Source organism: Rana temporaria, chromosome 3 (assembly GCF_905171775.1).
Source record: "Rana temporaria chromosome 3, aRanTem1.1, whole genome shotgun sequence".
NCBI lineage: Eukaryota > Metazoa > Chordata > Amphibia > Anura > Ranidae > Rana > Rana temporaria.
This window is the reverse complement of record NC_053491.1, coordinates 96,313,086-96,327,014: the sequence shown is the minus strand read 5'-3', so window position 1 is coordinate 96,327,014 and position 13,929 is coordinate 96,313,086. Positions and strand designations below refer to the sequence as shown.

General features: G+C 40.9%; 1 protein-coding gene across 1 annotated transcript in view; it reads left to right on the top strand.

The window, feature by feature from the left end:
• NEO1 (neogenin 1) overlaps positions 1-13,897 on the top strand; it is a 223,333-nt gene extending 209,436 nt beyond the window's left edge. Inside the window, 2 exon segments of the mRNA XM_040343027.1 lie at positions 9,844-9,974; positions 12,582-13,897. Of these exon segments, the coding sequence (XP_040198961.1) occupies positions 9,844-9,974; positions 12,582-12,665 (215 nt within the window). The 3' untranslated portion in view covers positions 12,666-13,897.
• The last annotated feature ends 32 nt before the right edge of the window (positions 13,898-13,929 follow it).

Below are 13,929 nucleotides of genomic sequence, written 5' to 3'. Positions count from 1 at the left end.
AGAGGATTAGTGGTATGCATGGCTCTACAGGTCAGGGCTGTTTTGGTGACAAGTGGACCTACTCAATATTAGATGGGTGGTCATAAAATTATGGCTGATCAGTGTATCTCAATAGTACAGGATAATGGCTTATAGCCTGATACCTTCTGGTGATTGGACACTGGCAAAGTTTTACTAGACAAGCCCCTATAAGCCTACATTTCTGCAAGCTACTATGTCGGACTTTCTTGGACGAATAATGGCTTTAATACAGCCATCACTGTCCAAAGCACGCAAGTGTCAAACTTCTTTTCAAACCCTGCTCTAGAGGATGCAGAGAGAGTTCTAGTGGAGGGCATGAAAGATATCTCACCCCTGCCTCTCATACACCTGGTGTTATGGCTTCATGCAGTATGCTTGCCACTATAGATATGCCACTTCTGCTGTGCACAAAAGCTTCCACTTTGCTGTACTCTATTCTCCATCTCCTCATGCCCCTTTGGGTCCTAAGACCCGATGAGTCTAAAAAGACATCCCCCATTCATGAGCAAATTGAATGGGAAAATTATAAAAATGTTCATCCCTCTGATAATAGCCAAACTGTATCCAGTGGAGAGAGAGTTCTCAAATAAAATGGTCTGTTTCTGTAATAGACCCTATCGTGTCGGTCTCAACGTCTTACTTTTCCCTTTTAGAAGACGTTCCTCCATTTAAAGATTCTGCTGACAGAATATTTAAGGCACTTTAAAAAAAAAAAAAAGTTTTACCCTTGCAGGCCTAGCTCTGCAATTGGCTATTGCTGCAATTTCCAGTCCACAGCTAATTGGACTAGGGCAATGAACAGGCAGCAGGAACCTGTCTCTAGGACCAAACCTTGGCGGAGCACTTTAAGATTTTTTTTGTGTAGATTCCCTAAAATAAGTACAGATACAGATCTCCAGCATGGCTCTGGTTTCTGTCCATATGCACAGAATCTTTTAACTTGGCTCACAATCTTTTTAGCTTAGCTCACAATAAAGGGGCTCCCTCACCCCTAGGAATGGAGGGACGTCTTTAAACCTAGTACACATGAGCTGAATGCCGGGCGACATCGGCCGGTTTAATAAAGAACAGCCAAGATTTAGTCTGTGTATGGCAGCCGGTCTGACAAAAGCCAGCCATTCGGGGCTGCCCACCTGTCAGAATGCAATAGCTCAGCGGAGATGATGGCTATACTAACATGGGATTGTTAGTACAGCAGCTCAAACCTGAGCTGTTAACTGATGGTGTGTTCTAGGCTTTACAGTTTGCCTTTTATCTGGTGCCCCTGAAGACATTACGATTGATAAAACATGTTGGACGAAGTCTGGCTTTTTACTGAGTGGGGGGATGTTTGCTCTTGGCTGTGAGTGGTTTATCTTTATTACAGTGCTGCAGATTTTTTGTACAGCCGTGGCCAAAAGTTTTGAGCGACAATTATACATTTTCGCTAGATCTGCTTCAGTGTTTTTAGATCCGTTTTGTCAGATGTCACTATGGTATACTGAAGTATAATTACTAGTGTTTCACATGTATCAAAGGCTTTTGACAATGACATAAAGTTTATGCAGAGTCAATATTTGTAGTGTTGACCCTTCTTTTTCAAGACCTCTGCAATTCGCCCTGGCAATCAACTTCTGTGCCACATCCTGACTGATTGCAACCCATTCTTGCATAATCAATGATTTGAAATTGTCAATTTGTGTGTTTTGTTGTTAGTTTTTTTTTGTTCATCTGCTTCTTGAGGGTTGACCACAAGTTCTCAATGGAATTAAAGGATCACTAAAGGAATTTTTTTTGTAGCTAAATAGCTTCCTTTACCTTACTGCAGTCCTGGTTTCATGTCCTCATTGTTCGTTTTTGCTTTGAAGTAGCTGTAATTCTGCTGTGATCTCCACACTTCCTGCTTGTCTGGCTCCTTATGAAATAACTCATGGGAGCTTCTCACTGTGGTCTAAGCTGTCATTACTGTGTGTCTAAAACTCCTCAGAACCAATCAGATTCATTTTAAAAACAAAACTCTGCCCTGGATTTGTTTGTTTTTGTTCTGTGGGTCTCTTTACTTCACATAAACATGAAATCAGTTTAAAACCGAAAGTGAAACTAGAGGCACATTATATGATAGAATTTAATCTATTTTTAATCATTTTTAAAAGGAATCCGTTAACTTTTATGTCTCTATACCCTGTAAACAGTCATTTCAGCAAAAACATTTTTTTCCTTTAGTGACCATTTAAGTTCTAGGGAGTTTCCTGGCCATGGACCCAAAATGTCGATGTTTTGTTCCCCAAGCCACTTGTTTATCACTTTTGCCTATGACAAGGTGTGCCATCATGCTGGAAAAGGCATTTTTCATCACCAAATACTGCACAATTTTTGGCTAAAATGAGAATCACAATTCTTTTGCTTAAAATAAAGAGCACGATTCTCGTGGCGTAATATTTTTCACATTATACAAAAAAAAAATGGGCTAATATTTTATTTCTTTTTTTATTTATTAAAGTGTATTTTTTTGCGTTCGCAAGTTGACTGCGCAAATGCAGTGTGACATAAATTATTGCCACAGCCACCATTTTTGTTCTCTAGGATCTCTGCTAAAAAAAAAATATATATGTTTGGGGGTGTCTAAGTAATTTTCGAGCAAAAAATACTGATTTTAACTTGAAAGCCACAAGTGTCAAAGTTTAGTCTTTAAGTGGTTAAACTGACCTAATTTACAGACAGAATTCATCCCTTTGATCTAAAATACTATGTTACAATGATTCTCTTTAGCAATGTTGTAACAAACTTGGCAGGCTGCGTGTGTGTGTGTGTGTGTGTGTGTGTGTGTGTGTGTGTGTGTGTGTGTTTTTTTGAGACAGTGGTCAGCTTGAGCAGAGAACTCTCTGCACTTATTCAAGGAAATGCATTTTTAGGATCGGGAGGGGGTAGAATCGCAATCTTAATTTAACGATTAATTGTGCAGAAATATAACACAATTGAGTGTCCACAATAAAGGCGAGTGGACAACTTTTGGGGTTTTGGTAAAGGTCCTTCTCTTTGGGAAGAACACACTTCCCTGCATGCATAGGAAGCATTGCTATCGGATTGATGGATTATCACAGATGGTAATTTTTCATTAATGGATGTCTTTATACATGCATGCATGCATACACTAAACACTCCTCAAGAACCTTATACTCTAAGGGGTGAGAAACTTCAAATTCTTTCTTACTCCAGCAGATCGCTGGGTGTTTTTTGAGCATTCTGATATCAAATCTCTGTTGCCCAGCTTTCAGAAGGCCACCACCTAGTATTCAGTTCATACCTTCTCCAAGTTCTACTAGGCGGACATCCAAGCTTCTACAAATGCAGCTTTCAGCTGCAATGGTCTTGCTGTAGTATACTGTTGAAACAGACCCGACTTAAACAGTTAGTCAAATGTGTATTGGGCCTGTTGGCCCAGTTCTGTTTGCTTTGTTGTTTCTCTCCATTTTTATTCATTGCTTAGGAACATCCCAGGGACTACGAATATTCAGCATGTGTCCTGTACTGTACAATTAAGATTAAAGGAGTTTTGACTCGCCTGTGGATTGCATATGATTGAGTGCAGTACAGGAACACCCTCCCATCCTGTATTCATCACTGTCAAAAAAAAAAGAGCCCCAGAGGTCTCACAAAGTGGAGTAGGTTTATAGGGGGTACATTTCCAGCAAAATGAAAAAGGGGTGTACTGCGCTAATTCGATAAATAGTAAAGCGGCAACTAAAATGTTATACAACACAATAATAATGGTCAAAGGAAGAGTTGCGCTGTTGTAAGCTAAAATGTGACACTAGTGATAATGAAATGCTAGATAAATATCAATTAAAATTATGAAACAACGTTCTGACGTCACCGCGTTGTGCGTCAGACCCGGAAGATACAGGCTGCTGAATCGAGAAGCGGGCTGGCTCGATTGTATTTTATATGCCTTATCTCACTACTTCGATGTAAGTGTGCATTTTTATGTTACTTATTACATTTTTAAGGGTTTTACGCTATGCTAGTCCCCCCCCCCCCCCTTTTTTTTTTTTTTTTATGTGGTGCATCCTGGATTGCTATGTTTGAGACATCATCTATGCAATATTGAACCACACTGAGGGATTTTTGCTACCAATAGAGACCCCAGGCTGGGATATGAACTGTATGCACATATTGATCTCCTATAATTGGAGATCACGTCCATCTGGTAAGCATTACAAGAAAACAGCGCTCAGAGTGATCAAGTGACAACAATCAGTAACAGGGGTAAAAAAGGTTTAAAATGCAAGATGACAGCAGCAATTATGAATAAAATTAGAGCCAAATAGTTAAAAGTTCATCAATGGGAATACAATCAGTCCATGCATTGAAGCTGTATTCTCTGGACAATTTATCAGTAGATGACCAAGGGCTGCTCTTCCAAGAGTGAAGTCAACTCAGGCATACATGGAAAGAAAAAACAGAAGAAAAGCGCCTCTGAGTCATCTGATTTAATACAATGATTAATGTAGATATCCAACACTTACATTACATATAGCAGGAACAAGGGTGCAAGTGAGGATCTATGTATAGGAGCCAGATCGTGTATCAATCCTGATAAGCCAAGTCCGTGGCTGTGTATGAGCGGTGCAGATGCACGGCGCTCAGTCCAATGGATGATGCGGTCAGCGGGACGGTGGCTGGCAAGGGCCAAAACGTTGTTGTTCAGAGTAAAGCTAAACACAGCGCTCGTTCCGAAGGGGGTGAAGTCAGCAGGACGGTGGCTGACAGGGACCAAGAAGGCACGATGCGTTTCAGAGCCAGCGCTAGTCAATGGTAAGACTGCGCGCTCTTTTTTTCAAGACACTTGAAAAAAGAGCGCGCAGTCTTACCATTGACTAGCGCTGGCTCTGAAACGCGTCGTGCCTTCTTGGTCCCTGTCAGCCACCGTCCTGCTGACGTCACCCCCTTCGGAACGAGCGCTGTGTTTAGCTTTACTCTGAACAACAACGTTTTGGCCCTTGCCAGCCACCGTCCCGCTGACCGCATCATCCATTGGACTGAGCGCCGTGCATCTGCACCGCTCATACACAGCCACGGACTTGGCTTATCAGGATTGATACACGATCTGGCTCCTATACATAGATCCTCACTTGCACCCTTGTTCCTGCTATATGTAATGTAAGTGTTGGATATCTACGTTAATCATTGTATTAAATCAGATGACTCAGAAGCGCTTTTCTTCTGTTTTTTCTTTCCATCTGGTAAGCGGCAGTGTTCTTATTTGGTGGAGGCACTATCCTGTTGGCACTTTTTCCTGGACTATTGGATTCGTTGAACACTGGGGATATTTACGTTTATATGGACACTCTGCATTAATTTTTATTATATTCACATTTTTTACCTTTGACGCTTTAATGGTATTCCTAAGGTTTGTTTTTTTGTTTGTTCACACGGACTGCTATTTATTCACTTGATAATTCTCAGGTTTCTACCTAATTTAGGAGTTAACCCCTTCTTGTTATCCTATTGTGTCTCAGACTTATTTACAGATATAATATTTTTTTCACTTAGTTGGTGTTTCATAATTTTAATTGATATTTGTCTAGCATTTCATTATCACTAGTGTCACATTTTAGCTTACAACAGTGCAGCGCTTACTTTGAACATTTCCAGCAAAGCTTTACCACTGTCCAATCACCTGAAGATACAGTGCCTTGCGAAAGTATTCGGCCCCCTTGAACTTTGCAAAATTTTGCCACATTTCAGGCTTCAAACATAAAGATATAAAACTGTAAATTTTTTTGAAGAACCAACAACAAGTGGGACACAATCGTGAAGTGGAACTATATTATTTATTGGATATTTCAAACTTTTTTAACAAATAAAAAACTGAAAAATTGGGCGTGCAAAATTATTCAGCCCCTTTACTTTCAGTGCAGCAAACTCTCTCCAGAAGTTCAGTGAGGATCTCTGAATGATCCAATGACTGATGATAAATAGAATCCACCTGTGTGTAATCAAGTCTCTGTATAAATGCACCTGCACTGTGATAGTCTCAGAGGTCCGTTTAAAGCGCAGAGAGCATCACGAAGAACAAGGAACACACCAGGCAGGTCCGAGATACTGTTGTGGAGAAGTTTAAAGCCGGATTTGGATACAAAAAGATTTTCCAAGCTTTAAACATCCCATCCAACCTCACTGAGCTCGAGCTGTTGTGCAAGTAGGAATGGGCAAAAATTTCAGTTTCTCGATGTGCAAAACTGATAGACATACCCCAAGCGACTTGCAGCTGTAATCACAGCAAAAGGTGGCACTACAAAGTATTAACTTAAGGGGGCTAAATAATTTTGCACGCCCAATTTTTCAGTTTTTTATTTGTTAAAGTTTGAAATATCCAATAAATTTCGTTCCACTTCATGATTGTGTCCCACTTGTTGATTCTTCAAAAAAAAATTATTTTATATCTTTATGTTCCCCATAAGTAATTTTTCAGACTTCTTTCTGGTAATGTGTTTGCTGTGTCTGGGAAGACTCACCTAGTGAGAGGGCTTGTCTGTCTGCCCATCGGCAGCTACCTCTGGTACATTGGTTGCTGGGTGCCTTTAGGGTTTACAATCTTATTTCTTCCTGCCAAATTCCATCACGGACGGTGTTATTGCTGTTGGAATTATAACTGCTAGATGTAGTGTTGTGCATGCCATGCACATTCTTTCCCACCATATTTCTTTTGAGGAAGCGTCTCCCTACTGCTGCTTCTGCATTGCAAAGAGCCACAGGGAACTGTCTGATTCTGAGCGGCTCAGGCTCTTATCGGAAAAGCTTGCTGTTCTGGAACCGCAGTTTTATGCTATCGTTCCCAAATTAGACCATTTCACCTCTTATTGGTACAGCACACACCTCGCTTTAGGGCACATGTGCACCGACTAGGTTGACCGCCGGCCACAGGGAAACGCAAAACTAAGCAAAATCTGATTTTTTTTTTTTACCACGACTTTGTGGTAATTTTGCCATGTTTTGCAGGCAAAACGTTCCTACCCTGAATGAGATTATTCCACGTTCAGGAGAGGAGTGGTTGAACCTACCTTAACCATAGCAGTTTCTAAACTCTTGTAAAAGCCTATGTGTGCATGGACATGCAGGCTTTTATGGAGTTGAGTTCAGGGGTGGATCCAGAGTCTAGTCTCGGGAGGGGCACTGCCAGAAAATACGTTTTTTGGGGGGCAATTTATCGGGGAAATGGCTGGTATTGGCGCTTTAATAATCACGGCACCAAGGTTGTTATGGCCTCAGGATGAAGCACATTATTTCTATTATTACATTGTAATATAAAATGAGATGGTTCAACTCCCCAAAATGCAGAATTAGTGGGAGCCCAGAGTGTGTAGCCTGCCACCAAATGCGGATTTGTCACTTGCCACAGGTTGCGGATTGTCACCTGCTGTCACTTTGCTGCCAAGGTGGTCTCTTGCTGTGTCCCAGAGTCAGGCAGCAGAATACCAGTCAGGTAGAAGAGAGATGATGTAATCTCTACTGCCCACAGCTGCCTGCACAGTTAAAGCGGAACTGCAGGGATGCAGGGCAGGTGGTGAAAGATGTCGTCATCTCCCTGCTCGTCTGCTTGTCTGCTTCCTGACTGGCCAGCAGCCCGCTCAACCACCGAGCCGCTTGCCTGCTCTCACCTGCCCACTCACCGACCGAGCCGCCCGTGCTGTCACGTGTAGAGCCTCTTCTTTCTCTCTCATTCTCGGAGGGGGCTATCCCCCCTGGATCCGCCCCTTGTTGAGTTTAGGCGCTTTGGCAACAAAACATAAAACCAAAAGATCAGCCTGGTGCTTCTACTAGTGTTCTTCCCAGTCTTGGTCCTTTAGAGCCACAAAGACTTTCCCAGTGCACTTGTTCTTGTCCCACCTTAGTGACATTATACCGTTGGAAGATACACCTGTCTTTAGGGACCCACCTGATGGATTGGAAGCCTTATTTAAAGATTCTGTTGTTTTTGGTGAGGCCAGTTCTTTACCCAATCTTGTCTTTAAAAAACATTAACCAACCTGGGTTTGGCAAACTACAATTGTTTTATGCTGCTGGCATTTTCTCATCTACCCGTCTGCATGGGTCTTCTGTTGGTGCACATGTGGGGGACACTTTGGGTTTTGAGGGACATTTCTTTAAATCTGCTGTGGATACCATTAAGGCTATTACTGGTGTGGTGGCAAGAGTACCTATCTTACTCAGCAGAAGCATAAAAAAACAGACTGCAAAATTCTTTACCTCCTTATCTGTTCTAAAACATCCCTGTTTAAAAAAGGACCTGTTTAACAGGTGGCGGTGCCAGTTGTGCACTTCCTGACCTCCACGTGAATGCTTTTGGTAACTTTATGGGATGCTGATTTATGCACGCTGATTTATGGCTTTCCTCCTCTGAAACTTCTTAATCTGCTTCACATGATCGAGATGGAGGGGATTCTGGTGTTCCTCATTGCTCCAAATTGGTCTAGGCAGGTGAGGTACACGGACATGGTAAGACTCCTGGCAGGTGCACATTGGGCTATACCTGATCATCTGGATGTTCTGTCCATCTCGCTTTATGGTTGCTGGCTCTAACAGTATGGCTGTTGAAATCCAGGCCCTGACAAAATGAATCATTTCCATGTTTCTGCCCTTTCTGCTTCCCACTGCCTAGTTGGGACGGGAGTTCATGGAGTCTATGTAGTTTCATTCCCTGTAACTTCATAGGATCTGAATCAGATTCTCTCTGCACTTCAGAAACTTAATTTTGGACCCCAATAGATGTTAATTTTTCTAATTCATTGTTATATTCAGATACATTTGACATGGATCATATGTATATGATTGAATTGTTTTCTCCTAACTGTACAATTGTACAACTTTTTAATACAAATTACAATAAAAAAAAAAACTGCCAGTTGAACCCATGAGACATATTTCTTTTTGTTCTTGCCCTCAAGGTAGTATTTCTCATAGCCATCATATTTTAAATATAGTCTAAACTGGCGGCCCTGTTTTTTTATAGGGACAAAGTAGTGCTGAGACCTAGTTTCTACCGTTTGACATCAAACAGGTCATCGTTCTTCCATCTCTATCTGACTCAAGTTCACCAAAAGGAAATATTTACCTTCATTGTCTGGATATTTTTTGAACTGTGTGCTTATCTCTCAGCCACTGCTTCTTCCAGGAAGACCGATTTTTCTTTTTGGCATCCCAGGTAACTGTGCACCAGCTTCTTTCACCGTCTCTAGGTGGATCAGACAGGCTACCATTCCACCTTCTGGTCTCAAGGATTTGGTTCCTACTTTACCTGCCAAGATGCACTCTACCAGATCTGTGCTGTTTGTTTTCTTTTTTTGTGTCGGACAAATGTTTCCAAGAATTTGCAAGTTGGCCCCTGGTCTTCGGTTCACATGTTCTGGCCCGATTTGATGCTTTCATTCGGCACAAGGCCCTTTAGTCAGCTCTCAAAGAGCTGCAGGCAGTCCCCAGTTCTTTTTCTTGTGCTGAAGATTACTCAGTTGGACTGCTTTAGGACATCTTGAAGGCTAGACGACTTTTGTTTCTCAATGGACAAGAAACTACTCGCTGTAGAAACATTGAGGGACATACGTCTTGCCCCTTTGTTTATGATCCATTTCTCTGTACATGCTCTACAGCAAACTGAGGCATGCTGGTAGTAAGTTATTCTGGGCAGGCCTACAACTTTTTGTTTGTCAGTGTTTTGTCCTAATGCAGGCGTCCGTATAACCATAAGGTTAAAAACATTTTATGCTTCAATGGACTTCCAAGAAAATGATTTCCAACGGGTTCAAAATCCTTTTTATATTTACGATTTATTTTTTATTGTTATAGGTCCGTCCTCCCTATCTGTAAAAACGGCTTCTCTAGGGACCCTGGGGAGAGTACGTCCTCCGCTTCCAGTAACTGTGCCCAGTGCCCCTGAACCACTAGAGACCAGCAGAATGCTAGATGGCTCAGAGAGTGTAAGTATCTTGTTTATAATTTAGTAAAGTTTATTACACATAGATGGGTGATGAGGAAATTAAAAACAAGTGGGCAAGTCAGTAGGTTTGCTTTAATCACTACCATTATAAATCCCACAGCACATAAATCTATATCCCACAGCACAAACATCTTTGTTTTGTTTGTCAGCTGCTCTGTTCTTTGCAGGAAGCAAAGAGAATACTTGTTTCCAGTTTTGAATGAGCATGTGAGAATACTAGGCCTAGCAGCACTTCTGTCACATGAGTCCATGTGAGTGCAGGATATGTGAAAAATGTAAAGTCCGTTCTTAGTGGCAAAAGTTAAGAAAACAGCAGCTAGCACTAAAAGGTTTAGCAAACCAAACCTTCCAGGTAAAATTGTCAGTGCTGTGCTCAAACAACAAAAAAAATCAAAAAAGATTCTGCCACAAAACAAATATATCCAGCGAAGAATCCAAGATGAATAAATGTTGTCCCTTTTTAAATGACATGGGACAATGTGTGAATGGTATATATGCAACTCAAAAGAACGAATAAATATATATATCTCTCCCTTTTAAATAACATGAAGCATTAGTGTGTAAGCAATATATAATTCAGTTCATCTATGTATCACGTGACCAGTTCGAAGAAATAACCGTATATTTGAAACTTCTAAAAAATGTGGATGTCTCCTTTAAACATATCCGGATGACTCTACTCCACTTTGCACTTCTCCACAGTGATAACCACCACTAACACACCTCACCAGAAGATGTGGCTTATTAAATTATAGGCAGCATAGACATTTTGATATTTTCCCAAGAAGGATGGATAGTAAATTAGACAGTAGGTATCGGTAAGGCTGTCACTTTCCAGGGCCAGCAGATATGTAGTGCACCTGTGTAAAAAGTGCTCACCTCAGGAGCCAAAAATGCTAATATAGTGTAGTATTTATTTCAAAAACTGGGTTCAACAAACCAATATATAATCGATTTGAATCTAGAATCAAGGTCAAATTGATTCAGATTTTCAGCAAATCGATTTATTTTTTTCACCAGGACCGCCGCTGACACTGCGCCGGTCCTAGTCCGCGAGGCCGGACGCTGCGACCTCTCCTAAAAACTCCTGCCCGCAGCTCCTCAGGATCGGCGCGTTGTCAATAAAAAAAATACAAATCTGTGAATCGAGTATTTTTTTTTTTTTAGAAAACCACCCAACTCTATAATAGAGATATGTGTATATCTATCTATCTATCTATCTATCTATCTATCTATCTATCTATCTATCTATCTATCTATCTATCTATCTATCTATCTATCTCACACACACACACTTATTTCAAAAAGTCCCTAATGCGAGAGCAGATCCCTGGTTTTGACAAGATGCTGGTGCCTGGACCCCAAAGTAGATTGAAGAATCTGCTCGGGTAAGGACACCGCTCTATCCCTGGACAGGTAAGTGTCCTTAAATTAACCAGTTCACGCCTGGCCTATAGTCAAATTATAGCTGGGCAGGAGGTCTCATGTCCTCCCCAGAACACGCCTCAGGACACAGGGGATGACATCAGTGTACCGGCCTGCATTTATTGTGTGCTATTGTGCTGATCTCTGTGATCACATGGTACAGACAGAGCCAATCACAGCCCATGTGATTAGCTGTGGCCAGTCACATCTAATCACAATAATAAACACTGAATGAATTGATTTCATTTAGTAAAAATGGTTGTTTATAACCATGATATTCATTGCTATAAGCCACTACAGTGTGCAAAAAAAATAAAAACCTCCTGAGAGTACCTCCCCAGAGTAGTGTACAATGTTACTATTGTCACAGTATGCAAAAAATAACAATTTATAAACAAATTTAAAACATTTAAGAAATATGTTTTATAAAACATTTTTTACATACTGTCACCAGCCAGTGTCACTGCCACACCAGTCATGATGTTGTTGTACTGCACTGATGACCGTGTGAAAGATAAAGTTGTAGAAACATTTTTTATTATTTTTGAAAATATTTACAACTTCAAAAAACTTATCATGCCTCTTACTAAATACCTTGGACTATCTACTTTCCAAAAAGGGGTCATTTGGATTTTTGTACTGTTCTGGCTTTTTTGGGTCTACAGTTTTATGTCTGGAGTACATCAGAATTGATCAGATTTATTTATTTATTTTCTTTACAATTCTCAGTCCTTGCTCTTAATTTTGTTTGCTAAAAAAAAAAAAAAAAAAAAAAAAAAGATTAGCAACAAAAGAAAGCACTATCTGAAAAAAAATATAAAAATGTCATATGGATACAGTGTTGCATGACCGTATAATTGTCATTCAAATTGTGACAGCGCTGTTGGCTAAAAAATGGCCTGAGCAGGAAGTGGGGGTGGGATAGGGGGGTTTCAGGTGATTCTTTTTTGAAGTGGTTTTAATTCAGCAGCTACAGTATTTGTAAGTGCTGACTTATTTGTAAGTGCTGCTCCCCCCCCCAAAAAACTTTTTTTTGGGGGGGGGAAGACTGGAGCGCCTCTTTAAGTTTTATCACAGAGGAAATGATAAATGTTGCAAAGTTACTGTTCTTTCACTGTTTGCCTTACTGAACAAGCCAATCTGTTTTTTTTTTTTCTTGTAGAGTTATGAACCAGATGAACTAAGCAAGGAGATGGCTCACCTTGAAGGCCTGATGAAGGATCTAAATGCCATAACCACAGCATGAAAACACAACCCCACCCCAGAGGCAAACCTGATAGCGTATGGACAGAGGCAGTGCAGCCCACCAGAAAGGGTCACATTGAAGTGTACTGGCAAACAAGCCGGAAGCCCAGACTTTGTACGCTGAGGCAACCACCAAGGGCTGAAGCCTGGCATTCTGTACCTTATCATTTCCTCTGATTTCTAAGATTTTATGGGGGGTTTATATCAGAAGAGGAATTTTATGTAAACTATGGAGGAATATTGTGTATTTCCATTGTTTTTGTTCTTTTCACCTCTAATGGGCCTTCACCCCGTTGCTGTGGCTCAGTGTTATGCCCCACCATGTGGCCAGCCGGACAGCAGAAAGACACACAATGGGAAGAATTCCTTTCACAGCAACAGTTGCTTTTTGTGCAGTGTTTTCAGGCTGCGAATCACATCTGTTGGCAGCAACTCCCCCTCCAGCCTCTGTGAGACTTAAAACAGTGTTACTCCCCCTCCCCTATACACACCACCAATCCAGAATTTTGGCTAGATGTTCCCTCCACATCTCCGTCCATTTCCAATGATCCTGGCCCAAGAGGGAATTGTACTGGGCCACTGCAGCCAGATGGGAGGTCCTGGACCTGTGCAGTACATGTAATGAGGCTGCGTGAGCTGACCAGTCACAACGGTTTCCTTGTTTGCTGCCATGAAAAAGCCTAGTTGTACATGGCATTGGTGGCTTCCTGAAAAGACTGATATGTGCTGGCCTTCTTTTTAACCAATCTGTTCTTCAGCACTTTCACGTTGGTCCATTTTTCATCTTGTGACTTCCTTGTTGTTGTAAATGGATTCACCACCCTCTGCATCCTCCTGTATATTGTCCTATCCACCAACACACCCAGTCTTTTCTGTACAGAAAATTCATTCTATTTTTTTTTTTATTATTATTGCTTTCTCTGTAGTGTTTAGAATGTATCTTTTTATTGTGACTTTTTTTTATAACATCATGATTATTATTTGGTATTGGATTTCAATACACTTTTTTATTCAATCAAATAGTTTTTCATGCTTTTTATATAATGCCTAAATTTGTCCTTGTATCGTAACACCAAAATTGTCTCCAGTGTTTACGTTCACATTACCTTAAGGTTTCTTTCTTTACAGGGTTTGCTATATTCAGGTTTGTTAAATAACATATGGTTTCTTGCAAGCTGCTATAACAGTATTCACCAAACAGATGAGATGTAAAAATTAAACAAGGGAATGACATCTGTGGCACATTTTGTTTGACACTCAACTTC